Below are 15,687 nucleotides of genomic sequence, written 5' to 3'. Positions count from 1 at the left end.
ATGTTTGGATTTTACAACTGCTAATGTAACCTGTTACGGTTTTGTTCAGCATTTGAGCACGTTTTGATGCGAGTCATTTTATATCCTGGAAGCAACACGTGTTATGCCGTTTGCTGTTTTGTAGGATCAGCTCGTACTAACCCTGGAAGCCTTGAGAGCTGAACTGGACCAGACGGGGCTGAGAGGGGCTCCCCTACACCACAGGTAGGACGTTCCCCAGGCCACAGCTCTGCTCAGCACTGTCGTGTGTATACAAGGGCGTGTCATGGCTGCGTGGACAGTATGACTGGGTGGGTATAGCTCGTGGTCGCGCCTCCAGGAGCCTGTAGCCTAGTGGCAGGCTAGAGGGAAGGAAGAGTAGAATATGATTCCTGAGGTTAGAACTCGGTACCCAGGAGAGCGGCAGTCACATTGCTGACAAGACTCAGAACCACAGGAGGCGGTTTGGAAGGAGGGTGGCGGCTCGTTAGTATTTGGGTGTATTCATCTGAGGGACCTGGCAGACTGTGACACTGATGTTTCTTAAGAATCGCAGAAGGTTAGTGACTTGCAGTCATTTTAAAATGTATTGAGACATGACTTGGCGTTGGCTGCCGTGGGAGGAACCACCTGGCTTGTGAGTGAGTTGAGCAAATGACTCAGCATCCTGATTTTTTTCTTACTTGTCATTATAGGGGCGATAATTCTTTTTAAGCTATTTAAATTTTTCTTTGCTTTCTTTGTGGAAAATGATCATCAAGTGAGAGTTAAACTTTAGCAAAAGTTATTGAAGAGCTTAACTGGTGACATTCATCCATCTGTAGGAAAGAGACTCCTGCTTGAATCGTGATTTAGGAGACAGTTCGGAGCCTATACAGATACTGCAGCATTTGCAAACGTAGGGGACCGTCAGGGTCTAGGGTCCTTGCAGAACCTCCTAGAAAAAAAGAGAAATCAAGGAAGATAGAGACAGAGCCAGAAACTTTCCCTGTCTCCAGAACCACCGGGGGGTAGAATTTCAAGGAGAGTGTGTGAGCTTACGGACGGTGGGGGGTGGGGGGGTGGAGGGAGATCGGGACAGCGGCATCGCTGGACTTGCTGGCTAAGGTCCTCTAGGGTGAGGTCAGAGGTGGAGGCAGAGCCCTGCTCACAGGGTAGATGAGGTGCGTGTGAGGACGGTGCGGGTACCTGGAGGAGGAGGTGGACACAGCCTGTTACTCTTTTGGGAGTTTGAGTGATGAAGGGGGCGCGGGTGCCAGAAGCGAAGGGCTGGCACAGTTGCGGGGGTTTTCAGTGGAAAAGCCTTGGGCACGGTCACCAGAGCCATGTGTGACAGTGAAAGTCAAGGACGAGGAAGCAGCTCTTGCTCTGATGGCGCAGGGGGGCGGGAGGGGGGCTCCGTGCTCTGATGACGCAGGGGGGCGGCGGGAGGGGGCTCTGTGCTCTGACGGCGCAGGGGGGCGGTGGGGGGAGAGGCTCGGTGCTCTGATGGCGCAGGGGGGCGGGAGGGGGGCTCTGCTCTGATGGCGCAGGGGGCTGGAATGGGGGGGGCTCTGTGCTCTGACGGCGCAGGGGGCCGGGAGGGGGACTCTGTGCTCTGATGGCGCAGGGGGGTGGAGTGGGGGGGCTCTGTGCTCTGATGGTGCAGGGGGGCGGGAGGGGGGCTCTGTGCTCTGATGGCGCAGGGGGGCGGCGGGAGGGGGCTCTGTGCTCTGATGGCGCAGGGGGCGGGAGGGGGGCTCTGTGCTCTGATGGCGCAGGGGGGTGGAGTGGGGGGGCTCTGTGCTCTGATGGTGCAGGGGGGCGGGAGGGGGGCTCTGTGCTCTGATGGCGCAGGGGGGCGGCGGGAGGGGGCTCTGTCCTCTGATGGCTCAGGGGGGCGGGGGGGCTCTGCTCTGATGGCGCAGGGGGGCGGAGGGGGGCCTCCGTGTTCTGATGGCACGGTGGGGACTGTAGGCGAAGTCTGTGCTCTGAAGACAGTGGGCTGGAGGGGCTGGGTACTGCGGGGGGGGACGTTTCAAGGAGGCAGTTCTCGAGGTGTAATGTCAAGTGGCTTAGCAGAGAGGTGGTTGGGAGCTGTAGAAATGGGAAAAGACGGATCACAGCAGGTGGGGAGGGGGGCCTCGGGGTGCGGAGGGGGGACTGAAAAGATGGCTCGTGGGCAGGGCAGGCTCGGCTTGTTTGGCAGGACTTCACAGTGAAATCAGTCACCTTGTCTCTGAGATCTTCTGGGAGGAAAGCCAGCCTCTGTTGACAAGTGGGGGACAAAGATGGTGGCTGGGCTCCGTAAGGAGACTGGGAAATGACTGCTGCGGGGCGACAGAACCCGGGGGCGTTTGTGGACTTCAGAGGATCCGCCAGCCACCAAAAGCACGTGCGGGATTTTGTGTCGTAGCTTTCACCCGATGTGGAAGCGTGCTGTGGCCCCCGAGCAGTGGGGTAGAGGTCATGCTGAGAAAGGAGGAGCGGTTTCCTTAGGCAGGAGGCCGGAGGGGAAGGGGAGGCGGTTGCGGTTCAAGGGAGATTCCAGACTTTGATCTCCTGCAAACAAGGGACAAATCCTATGCAACACTTGAAAACATTTCTTTTTTTTTTTTTTTTTTTACATCTTTATTGGAGTATAATTGCTTTACAATGGTGTGTTAGTTTCTGCTTTATAACAAAGTGAATCAGTTATACATATACATATGTCCCCATATCTCTTCTCTCTTGCGTCTCCCTCCCTCCCACCCTCCCTATCCCACCCCTCTAGGTGGTCAGAAAGCACCGAGCTGATCTCCCTGTGCTAAGCGGCTGCTTCCCACTAGCTATCTACCTTACGTTTGGTAGTGTATATATGTCCATGCCGCTCTCTCGCTTTGTCACAGCTCACCCTTCCCCCTCCCCACATCCTCAAGTCCGTTCTCCAGTAGGTCTGTGTCTTTATTCCTGTCTTACCCCTAGGTTCTTCATGACATTTTTTTTTCTTAAATTCCATATATATGTGTTAGCATATGGTATTTGTCTTTCTCTTTCTGACTTCACTCTGTATGACAGACTCTAGGTCTATCCACCTCATTACAAATAGCTCAATTTCATTTCTTTTTATGGCTGAGTAATGTTCCATTGTATATATGTGCCACATCTTCTTTATCCATTCATCCGATGGTGGACACTTAGGTTCCTTCCATGACCCGGCTATTGTAAATAGAGCTGCAATGAACATTTTGGTACATGACTCTTTTTGAATTATGGTTTTCTTAGGGTATATGCCCAGTAGTGGGATTGCTGGGTCGTATGGTAGTTCTATTTGTAGTTTTTTAAGGAACCTCCATACTGTGCTCCATAGTGGCTGTACCAATTCACATTCCCACCAGCAGTGCAAGAGGGTTCCCTTTTCTCCACACCCTCTCCAGCATTTATTGTTTCTAGATTTTTTGATGATGGCCATTCTGACTGGTGTGAGATGATATCTCCTTGTAGTTCTGACTTGCATTTCTCTAATGATTAGTGATGTTGAGCATCCTTTCATGTGTTTGTTGGGAAGACGTTTCTTTTAAAAACGTCGAGCAGTGGGTGAACCAGAGGAGGCTGAGCCAGCACGTGGTCCTGGCCCGCTCTGCAGAGGGTGTGAGGAGAGCTTTACTCTCCTCAGGGGAGTGGGGTCTGTTTCCCGGATTTCAGGGCTCCTGCGAATGAAGGCGCCACCCTTCTTCCCAGAGACAAGGGCCGAGCAGCTCCTGGGCTGGGCCCGCAGTGCAGGTGGGCCCATGGTCAAGGCTGGGCCGCGCCTCCGCTGACCGGGGTGTCTCCTGACACCCACGCCCAGTTTCTGTCGTCATGCTCAGGGCCCCAGCCACCTGTTCTGGGACTTCTTCAGCCTAGCGTCTTGATCGTTAATGTAATTACACCCAGGACTCTGCTTTTGATTCGGAAACACCAGTCCATCTAAGCTCTAAGCCGTGGTTCAGAGGGGTTTCTGCTGCGGGTTTGTCTGAGGCGCTGTGAGCGGTGTAGACGGTGTTCCAGGTAGAGGAATGTTTATGATTGATGGGCTTCACACTGGGCATCTTGGCCCAAACAGGAAAGGAGAGAACAGCTGAAGGCCAGAGGGGAGGTGTGGATGTCAAGGAAAAAGCAGGGCAGGTGCCGGGCCCAGCGCCCTGACCTGAGGGCGGGTTCCCAGGTGGACCACAGACCCCTGGGCGCCGCAGACAGCTGGGTGCCGTCCCTGTCACTGGCATGTCCTCGTGTCCGCGCTGGCTTTCCCGGATGTGGTGGGGCAGGCGGCGGGGTGCTGTTGGAGCGGGCGAGCGGTGCCCTCCTGGGCGACCTTCTCCTGTGACATCACTCAGTTTCCAAGTTGACAGGTTCCGGCTTGGCCAACAAAGTGAGGTCACTTTCCTCCTAATAATGACCTTTTTCTTCCCCCGTGTTTCAGCCGACCCCACTTGGGCAGCGTCCCAGATTTCAGGTTCCCCGTGGCAGACGGGCCCTCGGACTCCTTCAGCAGCAGCGCGGTGTTGCGACGCCCGCAGAAAGGCCGGCTGGCAGCGCTGCGCGACGAGCCTTCCAAGGCAAGCCCCCCCCCCCCCCCGCCCCGCCCCGCCCAGCCCCGCCCCCTGTCCCGGGGACCAGCGCTCTGTGAGATACTGGCCTCCTCACCCTGCGGTTCGGAGACTGTCTTGAAACAAAGCTTGATGGGTCGCTTCCTCTCTTCCCCTACCCCCGTTCTCCTTTTTCTGACTAAGAGTTTACTTTTAAGGCAAGCTTTTTTTTTTTTTAAGAACAAATTTTGGTAACATGTGACCTACTGTAAGGCACAGCACAGTGCTGATTAGCACAGGTTTGAGGTCGTCCTTAAGAGTAAATGAATACGCACATTCATCATCTTGTAGTGAGAATTCTCATTTGGAAGTCCAACTGCCTTCATATTTTTGTGCATTTCACGGCATATATTTTTATATATGTCTCTGTATTTTGAGCTCCCATATTCAGTGAGCAGCTAGTTTGGGCCAGGCATCCTCAGACCTAGGGCTCCAGCAGAGAATTAAAAACAGACAAAATGGGCTTCCCTGGTGGCGCAGTGGTTGAGAGTCCGCCTGCCGATGCAGGGGACATGGGTTTGTGCCCCGGTCCGGGAAGATCCCACATGCCGCGGAGCGGCTGGGCCCGTGAGCCATGGCCGCTGAGCCTGCGGGTCCGGAGCCTGTGCTCTGCAACGGGAGAGGCCACAACAGTGAGAGGCCCGCATACCGCAAAAAAAAAAAAAAAAAAACCAGACAAAATACCTGCACGCACGCACACTCCAACACGCACTCCCTAGTGAGAAGAGAGAGGCAGCAGTGAATGGAAAGTAAAATAAAACATGCTGTGTGTATTCTTTATCTACTGCTGCATAGCCAATCACTGCAAAGCTCAGTGGCTTCACAGTGAACATTTAATAGTCCACAGTTCGTGTGCACGTGGGAGCATCTTAGTGGGCTGGGCCCTGCTCAGGGCCTCCTGAGGTCACTGCCACCAGAAGGCTCCCCCGGGGCTGGGTGGCACGCTTTCAGACTCCCTCACCTGGCTGTTGGCGAGAGGGCCCCGGTCCTTGCCGTGTGGACCTCTTCATGGGGCTGGCTTTCCTCAGAACTCCCTCCGAGAGAGAGCGGGGGAGAGCCCTTTCATGCCGCAGTCCCGGAAGCTGCACACCTTTGCTTCCACTGCGTTCTGATCGTTAGAGTGAGCTGCGAAGTCCTGCCCTCACTCACGGGGGTCAGGGAGGAATTGCCCTCTGCCTCTTGAAGGGAGGAGGATTAAAGAATTCATGGACGTATTTTTCAGTCACCACAGCCAGATGGTAATAAGCAAGGAAAGGAAACCAAGGGTACCCGAGTTGCCAAACAAGGAGGGGAATAATAATTTTTAAACAGGGTGGCCAGCGAGGGTCTCCAGGAGGGTGGCGTTCGAGCAAAGACCTGAGGAAGGGAGGGGAAGTAGCCATTCGGAGGTAATGGTCGTGCCAGCCAGATGGGCCGGTGCACTGGACGTAGGCTACGGGCGCGGGGGCGGTCGCGGTCCGGGAGCAGCTCAAGGCTGGGGTCTGTTTCCTGCTGTGAGGGAGATAGCCGGGTCGGGGGAGGCTGGGATCTGGGCCTCGGTCCCGTTCAGGTGGACAGGTCGGCAGCTGGGTGTTCCAGGACCCGGGAGAGCTCTCAACTCGAGGTAGACTTGGGGTCATGGGCATACAGGTGGTATTTAAAGGCATGAGCCAGATAGGGTCACCCGGTGGGTGCCTGTGGAGAGAGAGATGAGGTCCACGGATGGAGCCGTGGGGCACCCCGGATTCAGAGGTCGGGAGGCTGAGAAAGGGCGGCGGGGGGTGAGGAGTAGCCCGGGAGGGTGGGGCTGCTGAGTCAGAGACTCCAGCGCTCTGCTGGGCAGTGTGGGGGAGGGGACCTAGGCGTGCGGGCTCCACGGAGCCCCCTGGAGCCACACCTGCTTGCAGAGAGTGGGAGACAGACGGAGGAGGGAAGGGGCGGCGTAGAGGCTGCCCTTGGGCGCTTTCAGGGAAACGCAGTGGTTGCTGGAAGGAGCCCTGGAGGGAGAGTTCTGTGGTTCCTGCTGTGTGCTTTTAAGGAGAGAGGAGGGAGTGGACATCCTGAGACTGTTGGGAATGAGCCCCTAGGACGTGGATTAGCCACAGGGAAGGAGGAGTGATGGCAGGTGATCCTGGACCAGCTGAAGGGGGTGGCCCGGCCCTGGGGAGGGTCGGAAGACGGATTGCGTGGGCACAGGCCCCAGGGGCAGGGGGCTGGGGAGCCTGCGTCTAGAGGCTGCCCCGTGGTTACTCTGAGGTCGTGTCTGGCAAACGGAAGGCAGGACCCTGGGCTGAGCGTGGAGGTGGGGATGGGGAGTGGGAGGAGGTTTGGGGAGGGAAGGGGTGTGGGATGGCCCCAGAGGAGAGGCAGCGCAGGGCCCCAGCGAGCACGCTTCTTCTGTGCATGTTCTGATGACAGCGCAGAGGGCGTCCGGGCTCAGCACGGAGGTGTCCTTGCAACGCGAGTTGCAGTTCCCTAGCAAAGCCCCGCTGCTCTGCAGCTCCCTCGCCCCGAGGGCTGTCGGGGGCAGGCTCTCCCATCTCCCTTCTGCTGCTGCTCTTGTCTGCGCGTGTTGGGAGACGAGACTAAGGGACCTCTGAGAGCCCTGTCACGTGGTGGCGCTGGTAAAAGCTATGGCAGCCGAGGTGACCCCGGCAGCTTTGGATCTGAGGGATTTTTGTTTACTTGCCTTCAGCCTGGCTGATGGTGGCACGGAATTAACTTTTTTAATTTTCGGTTTTTGTTTCTGACGCGGTTGCCTCAGCCTTGCGCATAACGTCGTAGAATTGCCTCCCGTCCAGGCGAGGAAGTGAACGTGGCCAGGCTCTCTGAGAAATAGATTCTCCTCCTGCCCATTTCCTAAGTACTGCTCACTTCACAGATGTCAGTGGCTTCTAAGCGTGACCCATTTTTCCAAGATCTTCTGGGTCTCTGTGTAAAGTTGTTTCAAGTTGCTGGTAGCCTGCAGTTGCCCTGACGGTCGCTGCTGAACCGCGGCCTTTCTTGCGCAGGTGCAGACCCTGGACGAGCAGGACTGGGAGCGCGCGCGGCAGGCCAGCGTGCTGGCTCACGTGGCGCAGGCGTTCGAGAGCGGCGCGGACGTGCCTGACGGCGCCGGCGACGGGGACACGCTTTTCAGCTCGGCCACTCTGCTGTCGCCCAGCGGGCAGGCCGATGCCCAGACCCTGGCCATGATGCTTCAGGAGCAGCTGGACGCCATCAACAAAGAGATCCGGTGCGTGTGCCCGTGCCTGGCTTCCCGGAAACACGGTGTCTCCGAGGGGTGGTCGCTACTTAGAAAAGCCTAAGTGTTCCATAAATAAGGAAACGTACGTCGGTTCTGTTTTAAGAATTTTAAGTCCTGAGATTGCCCTTGCTTATAAAGCTCAGTTAAGCAGGGCGTTGTCTCCACAGTTGTGGGGTCAGCATACTGTGTGAGATGTCGTGGAAGGGGGAGGAGAGGCGTGAGGCGTTCAGCCCCTGCCCCCGGAAGCTGCCGACACACCTGGAGAGAGATGGCGGGGTGCAGAGAGCCGAGGCCATGCCCGTCCGGGGTGCAGGGCGGAGACATGGCGCCAGGGAGTCGGGGCGGAGTCGGCTCCCCGGATTCCTTTCCCGGGGCAGGGCTGGTGGGCGTGCCGCAGAAAGTGAGGGCACACCCTTATTCGGCCTCTGCCAGCCGGCTGTGTCCCCCCCAGCTCTGAGCTGATGCCCCCCTGCAGCCCGTGCGTCCTCCGGCACGGAGAGGTCGCCCTCTTGTGGGTCCCTTGGAGCCTCGCGTATTCTGTGGTGTGTCCCAAAGCCACCGGGAACAGAAAAGCTGGGGTTTTCGGGTTGGCAGGCTCCCACTGGGACTTGCGATTTGCTTTTAAATTAACATAATGTGAAAATCGGTTCTTGTAAGACAGGGGTCAGAGGATGTGTGCTTGAGTATTTTCTAGTCTCATCAGTACATTTAAGATGTTTTCTTTAGAAACTGTCGTAGCAATTGTAATAGTTACTTTGCAAAACAGGGAATAGAATCCAGAGGACGCCTTGTAGTGATCAGGAGGCCTTAGGTCTGGGGGCGGCAGTGTGGTCGGGTACCCTGAGGCCTGCCGGTGTCGGACCTGCCATGGCCACACCTCCTGTCCCAAGTCCACACGCAGAGCAGCCCCAGGCCGGTGACCCTGTGGCGGACCCGGTCAGAGTTGCTGCTCAGCTTGCTCTTGTCGCATTAACACAGGCAGAGGTGCCCGTTCCCACCTGCAGAGAACGGGGGCCAGAGAGGAGAGGCCGCAGAATAAACGGCAAAAGTAGGTGGTGCTGCCTGCACTTTGGACTTCACAGGCTGACTGCTTCGTGAGCCATGTCTGAACCCAGACGAGCTCTGAAAGACTGTCTTTCCCCATCCCTGCGGGAACTGTGAAACGATAATATACTTTTATTTTTGTAGCCAGGTAAAAATGATTTTTTCCTTATGCAACAGGTTGACCTGATGTAACTGGTAAATTCTGCCCATCGACTTTTTATCAAAAATGAGGAAATACTTTCAGTATATATAAACAGAACTTAAATTGGAAAGGTTACGACAAGGATCCGGTATTTTAATATCAAAATAATTGTATTTGCATAGTCAGATATTTAGACTGCTATTTAACCATCCAGTACACATTCGGGGGGAGGAACATTAACCTTGAATTCCAGAGTAATGCAGCTGTGGTCGACGTGAATCCAGAAACTCACATGAGAGACTTCCCTGGTGGTACAGTGGTTAAGACTCTGCCCTTTCACTGTAGGGGGCATGGGTTCCATCCCTGGTTGGGGAACAACAAAAAAAACCCCAAAAAAACAAACAAAAAAAGAAACTCACATGAGGCTGGTAGAGAACTTTATGAAATAATACTTTTGTTCAAATTCAACCTTAAAATCAACTCAGCATTTTCATCAGGTCTAGGGACTTGTGTTTAGAAACTCCACATTGCTTTGTGAATTGCTTTTTTGATTATATCAGAGTTCCCTATTTCCAGTTGAAAAAATTGATAGACAGGTGTGCTGCTTTGCTGTAACAACAGGGAAGGTTGTAAATTTTAAATATTGTAAAAAAGCTGTAAATTTTAAATGTCTCATTATGCAGTGAGCATTGCCACCCAGCCCCCATCAGAATTTAGTGTAAATAAGGAAAATCAAACGTGAATGATCGGAAGCAACTCAGTGCTAAGTCGTCAATCGTAACACAGAACACAGACCCAGATTTGTTATCCAGACACGTTCCTCTGTTTTCTGACAAAGGCAGGTGACGGTTTTATTCTGTTTCAGGTTGATACAAGAAGAAAAGGAGAACACGGAGCAGCGGGCGGAGGAGATTGAGAGCAGGGTGGGCAGTGGGAGCTTAGACAGCCTTGGTCGTTTTCGATCAGTGAGCTCCATCCCCCCGTACCCTGCTTCCTCTCGGGCCAGCTCTTCCCCTCCCAGCAGCGGGCGGCCCACCCCTCGAAGGGCCCCGCACAGCCCGGCAAGGGAAGTGGACAGACTAGGCGTCATGACTCTGGTAAGTGTCTGCCTTCTCCCTGCTGCACCCTCCCCCAGCACACCTGGTTTGCTTGCTTGCTTTCTTTGTTAACCTAGAAGAAAGTCAGGTGCATTTGCTATGTTCAGAAGTTCAAGATTTTTAAAGCTAGTATTTAATCAGTCCCCCCAATTAATGACAAATTAATTTTGATGTTTGGACCACCAGCTTAGCATGTCATCATGAACTCATCCAAAGTTCTCCTTTGTGTAACATTGGGCATGGCCTCTGCAAGGCGCAGCAGCTACAGAAAAGTTTTTGTTTTTCAGGAATAGACAGCTTAGCAAGAGTAAACATAGGCAGCCCTAATGGCATCTCGAACACTGTACAGAGAGTCGATGCTGTCTTCCTTTACACTAGGGATGTCTCACTGGAGGGGGTAGGGCATGCGGTCAAAACAAAACCGAAAAAGCTAAAGTGGTCCTCTTGCTGAGGCAGCTGGCCACGCACTCACGCCGGCTCTGCATGTGAAACCAGGTTAAAAGCCGGTGCCCCTGGGCTTCCCTGGTGGCGCAGTGGTTGAGAGTCTGCCTGCCGATGCAGGGGACACAGGTTCGGGCCCCGGTCCGGGAAGATCCCACATGCCGCGGAGCGGCTGGGCCCATGAGCCATGGCCGCTGAGCCTGCGCGTCCGGAGCCTGTGCTCCACAACAGGAGAGGCCAAAGCAGTGAGAGGCCCGCGTACCGCAAAAAAAAGAAAAAAAAGCTGGTGCCCCGCGGCTCCCAGGGAAGCAAACGGGCGTCCTCACTCTTCCTCATCTGGAAACGCGATGAGCACGTGGTGACAGCGTGCAGCTCTGGAGCACACGTTATAGCTTTCTGTGGATTTAGGTCTTCTGAGTGCATTGCTGTTCACCACGTGAAGTCGGATTTACAATATTCTGCTTTTTAACTGCACTTGTGTTATAACTTTTTTCTGTTACCACCCATTTTCATTTTAGCTGCATTGTTAGCGTATAAGTAAATCAACTGTGAATCATTTCAGTGACACGTGAAGTGGTGACTAGTCCATGTCGTGGTATTTGGGCATATACTGCTTCTGTAATTTACATCATTAGCTAATTAGCTGATAATTAAAACTCTTTGACGATTTCATTTGTGGTTTCATGCTTAGTATCTTTCAGAGAATTTGTAAAAACAGTTCTGTGTATTTTTTTCTTTGTTGTTATGTGGTTCTCTGTCCTGGCTGACGGTGTGTCTGCTTCTGTCATCGGTGTTGATTCCCTGTACCATCCTTTGTTTTATCAGTTAATCCAGACCCCAGCCTCCCCACCGCCGGGTCTGTAGTTTACCATCCAGCTCCGCTCCCCGTCCTCCCCACTCGGTTATCAGTCCCTTCCACAGCAGTGCTGTGCTCCACAGCGTGTGTCTATGCTTGTGGCTCATTAGTGGGGTTTCTTCGTTTCTCATTAAACAGTGTTTTTCCCCCATAGCGGTAAGTTTTATGTAGTGTATCACTGCATAATAGGTATGGCTACAGGCATGATGTAGATGGACCAGAGTGTTTTTGCTCACACTGTATAGCATACGTGTAATTCATAAGTGAGATGCTGCTTATATAAAGAAATGACCCGCTAAGTGTAGAATTCATGGACTCTGACACAACGTACTTTCTGGTTTCAGTGCTTGTATTACTTAAGACGGTAAATCTCATCAGCCTATTAAACATGCACAGTTAGTGTCTTTACTAGACTATTTTTAATTAAATTATCTTCTATGAATCATAAAATGTAAAGACTGTCTGCTATTATGCTAGCTTTTATTCTTACATATTTTCACAGGGTACCTGCTTTAATCAATAAATTTATTTTGAGAAGTTTTAAATCAAATTCTAGGTAAGGATTTTACGTTAATGTCCAATAGGTGGTTAGATTTGTTCAGTGTTAAAATAGGTATTGCAATTACTTCCTCATCAGTTAGATTGCTATTTTAAAGTATAACATGTTTCTTATTAAGAAAAACTAAGTTATAGAGAAGTTTGGCTTAGAATAGACAACTGTTAAGGCCCTTTGTTATACAGAATGCCATATTATAAGAAATGGAGTATGTTGTAATAGAATTGTATCTTCCTGAGGAAAATTTATACTGTTTCACTAGGAAATCTTGAATAGCTTATTATATTTAACTTTTGTGGTCAAAAAAATGTTCTATTTCCAGTTACATTTTCTCTAAATCTTATCTCACTTACATGTGTTCTGTCATTTTCTTTTTAATATATTTGCCTGTACTGATCCTTGAATTTTTAACTTCAAAGTGTGCAGTAAATCTGGTTTCTCTTCATTTCTTTGCATGCATCTGTCAGCCTAGTGATTTAAGGAAGCATCGTAGAAAGGTAAAATATTTAGTAATTCAGCATGCCTTTGTTTCTTTGTGAAGTATTGAAGAGTCCCTGTCGTTTTACGTGAATGAACACTATGTGGTTGAGTACTGGTGAATAATTGACGTTTTAATGGAAGTGTTGAAACTCACCCTCCACTTAACATATGCTGATGGTTCCGCTGGAAATAGGTCGTTCACTGGGACAAATGTAAGAGTTTGCCTTTCTCGCGCTTGTTTGCCTTCTAAGTGTTGCACGCTTATTTACAATAGACATAGTGGTTTTTATTTTTTGTTATTTTTAAATTTTATTTATTTGTTTATTTACTTATTTATTTTTGGCTGTGCTGCGAGGCTTGCGGGATCTTAGTTCCCCAACCAGGGATCGAACTCGGGCCCCAGGCAGTGAGAGCACTGAGTCCTTAACCACCCTACCGCCAGGGAATTCCCCATAGTGTTTTTTAAAAAGAAATGATGGGAGGCTTCCCTGATGGCGCAGTGGTTGAGAGTCCACCTGCCGATGCAGGGGACACAGGTTCGTGCCCCGGTCCGGGAAGATCCCACATGCCACGGAGCGGCTGGGCGCATGAGCCAGGGCCGCTGAGCCTGCGCGTCCGGAGCCTGTGCTCCGCAACGGGAGAGGCCACAATGGTGAGAGGCCTGCGTACCACAGAAAGAAAAAAAAAAAGAAATGATGGAAGCGGAGCCATAGATGCTAGATTTGGGGGAAAGCAATTTTAATAGTCACAGGTAGTAGCATTCGGTAGGCTGTCACTTTGTGCCAGGCGTCGTGCTGAATGCTTTACGAGTCTGTTCCCTAATCCCACAAACACCCACGTGAGGTCCAGGTGCTGTTGTTATCCCCATTCAACAGACGTGGACGCCGAGGCTTAGAGAGGCCAGGTGCTGTGCCCAGGCTCGCACAGTCAGTCAGCAGCGCAGTGTGGATTTGTCTGATTTCAGAACCTGGACCCTCAGCCCTGGCGCCGTCTGGCCCGCTTTTCCACCAGGAGCTCTTGTCTCCTTCACAGCATTCCTGACGGAGAGCGCTCGGGGCTCCTTCCTCTCAGATAACCCTGGACTGAGCCCCTGTTCTTGGAGGGAATACGGTGCGCTGAGGGCCAGATCTGTTGACCACGATGTCTCCCTCCCTCTCAGGCTCACAACCCCCTGGGCGTGCACTCACTGCGCAGCCGTGCTGCGGCCCAGCCGCCCAGCGCGCCAGCGCCCCTCTGCCAGGCCACAGCAGTGCGGCAGTTTAAAGTCCCGGCTCTGTCACCGATTGGTTGTGACCTGGGTGAGCCGCTCGCCCGCTCTGGGCCCGGCTTTGCCCTGCTGTTAAGTGAGGACAGCGGTAGACCCGTGCCCCTCAGGGTGGCCACGCTGTGCCGTCCCTGCACAGTCCACAGGTCGGCAGTGAGACACAGTTCTGCTGCATACGTTCGTAGTTTTCTTGGTGGCAAGACTTTCTCATTAAAGGTAGTGGCCTGTTGATTACGTCCCGGCCGGGGGGCCTGGTCTGTTGCATGTGGTAGCTTGAGCTCGCTGGCTGGCTACTGAGAGGGCCTTGTTCTAGGTTTGGCGTGTGTGCGCCAAGAACCAGGCACCGGCGGACCTGCCGCCTCCTCCACGCCGCACGTGGATGCCGAGACGCCTGCCCAGCTTGCGTGCAGCTGCCCGTCCTAGTCACGTGGGCACAGTGGGGCGGGCTCTCATCCCGGGGGAGGTGCCAGGCTGGGTGGGCCCGGAGGACTTCCTTAGGAAGAGGCCCTTGGGAAGGGCCTTGTCGTGTTTACTGGGCTTCAAAGCAGCTGTTTGTCTCCACGGAGTCCCTAGTCAACTCAGGCCTGTGTCACTTCCCTGACCCGTTTGATTTTTGTAAAGGATTGTTTGAACTTGAACTTGAGATCGATCCCTGTTAAGTTTCACATTGATGATTTCTAGCCTTTCTAGCCTTTTGCTATCTGATGATTGTAATTAGAAATCAGGAGAGGACACAGTTTATCCAGCTGTCGCTTAAATGAGTTCAGCTGTGTTTTACCCCGGGTCACTTTGTTGTCCCCAAGCCACTGTGGGGCTGCAGTGGATCAGTATTATTCTTTACAGAATCCCATTAAAAAGGCACAGGTCGGTTGCTCAAGTCGCATTGTTTCTACAAATGCTTGCCGTGCATGTTTCGTAGAATCTAACCTGGCTTAACCACTAAACCCAAATTTATAAGGGAGATCTGCCTGGACCCTGAAGGGGTTAACCTGTTCCCCATACCGTAACCACCACCCTGCTTCCCATACTCACATCCCATTATAAGGCAAAAAGCTGGGAGTCTGGAAGAGATCGTCTTTTGATGAAGACCTAGAACAAGCTATTTCTTTTTTCCTCTCAAACAGAAAGGTCTGGACAGGTTTGCCTGAGAGGTTTCTTCCCCGTGCTAGTGTTCCTGTTGAATGGCATCAGGAGATAAACACAGCCGTCCTCTTCCTCGGGGTCCTCTTCATCGCGGTGGTTAACGCCATGCGTGGTTTATGGTGGTGGCTTCAGGCGGGGCGCAGCTCTCTGCTGCCCCTGCGGGCCTGTCCGGGTGGCCTGGGTTCTAGGAACGGCAGGCCACGGGAGGCCGCTGTCCAGGTCTCCGCGCTCGTGCGGGTGCAGGCCGGCTCCCTCTGCTGACAGCCTTGCTTCTCATGAACAAGACAGCCCTTTAAGATGGCATTAGGCTAGATCAAGCCTTTTTGTACTGGCAGAAAGCATAGCTAATAGGTTTTCAGATAAGTTTCTGGTTATAACGTAGAGCCTCCGTGACTTCCTTTATCCGTCACAGTCTGTTGTCACCTAATTTTACACTTATCTCAATCCCTCAGCTGCCGGCTTCCCGAGACGAGGTACGAGACGACAAGACGACCATCAAATGTGAAACCTCACCCCCCTCGTCCCCACGATCCCTTCGGCTGGACCGGCTGCACACAGGGGCGCTGCACACAGCCAGCCACGAGGACATCAGGGACGCACGCAAGTAAGGGCCCTGCTCTCCTCCTTCCACTTTCAGGAAATCTGTTCGTCTTCTCTTGAAAAACAAGTCAGAATGATGATTTTAAAGAAATACCACTCAGTTCAGCGTGTTTGTTGAAGTGATAGACTTAGGGTGCCGACCCCTGCTCTGGGCGCTGTAGTGAAATCCGGCAGGAGGTGCCTTCTGTTTGGACAGAGTCAGCTTGGCAAGGAAAGAGTTAAGAGATATCAGCAATTTTAGAAACACCTCGTTTCTGCAGATTCTACAGATTA

General features: G+C 52.7%; 1 protein-coding gene across 3 annotated transcripts in view; it reads left to right on the top strand.

Moving 5' to 3' along the window:
* The window catches only part of PPFIA1 (PTPRF interacting protein alpha 1), an 87,974-nt gene that overhangs the window by 47,051 nt on the left and 25,236 nt on the right, over positions 1 to 15,687 (top strand). For all 3 annotated transcript variants that reach the window (XM_079928370.1, XM_079928369.1, XM_079928368.1), the window contains 5 exons: positions 125 to 204; positions 4,400 to 4,535; positions 7,556 to 7,779; positions 9,843 to 10,074; positions 15,267 to 15,418. In XM_079928370.1, coding sequence (XP_079784496.1) covers positions 125 to 204; positions 4,400 to 4,535; positions 7,556 to 7,779; positions 9,843 to 10,074; positions 15,267 to 15,418 — 824 coding nt within the window. The remainder of the gene's footprint in view (positions 1 to 124; positions 205 to 4,399; positions 4,536 to 7,555; positions 7,780 to 9,842; positions 10,075 to 15,266; positions 15,419 to 15,687) is intronic.

This window comes from Stenella coeruleoalba, assembly GCF_951394435.1.
Source record: "Stenella coeruleoalba genome assembly, chromosome: 8".
NCBI lineage: Eukaryota > Metazoa > Chordata > Mammalia > Artiodactyla > Delphinidae > Stenella > Stenella coeruleoalba.
Note: the sequence above shows the minus strand (reverse complement) of the source record. Positions and strands in the feature narration are given on the sequence as shown.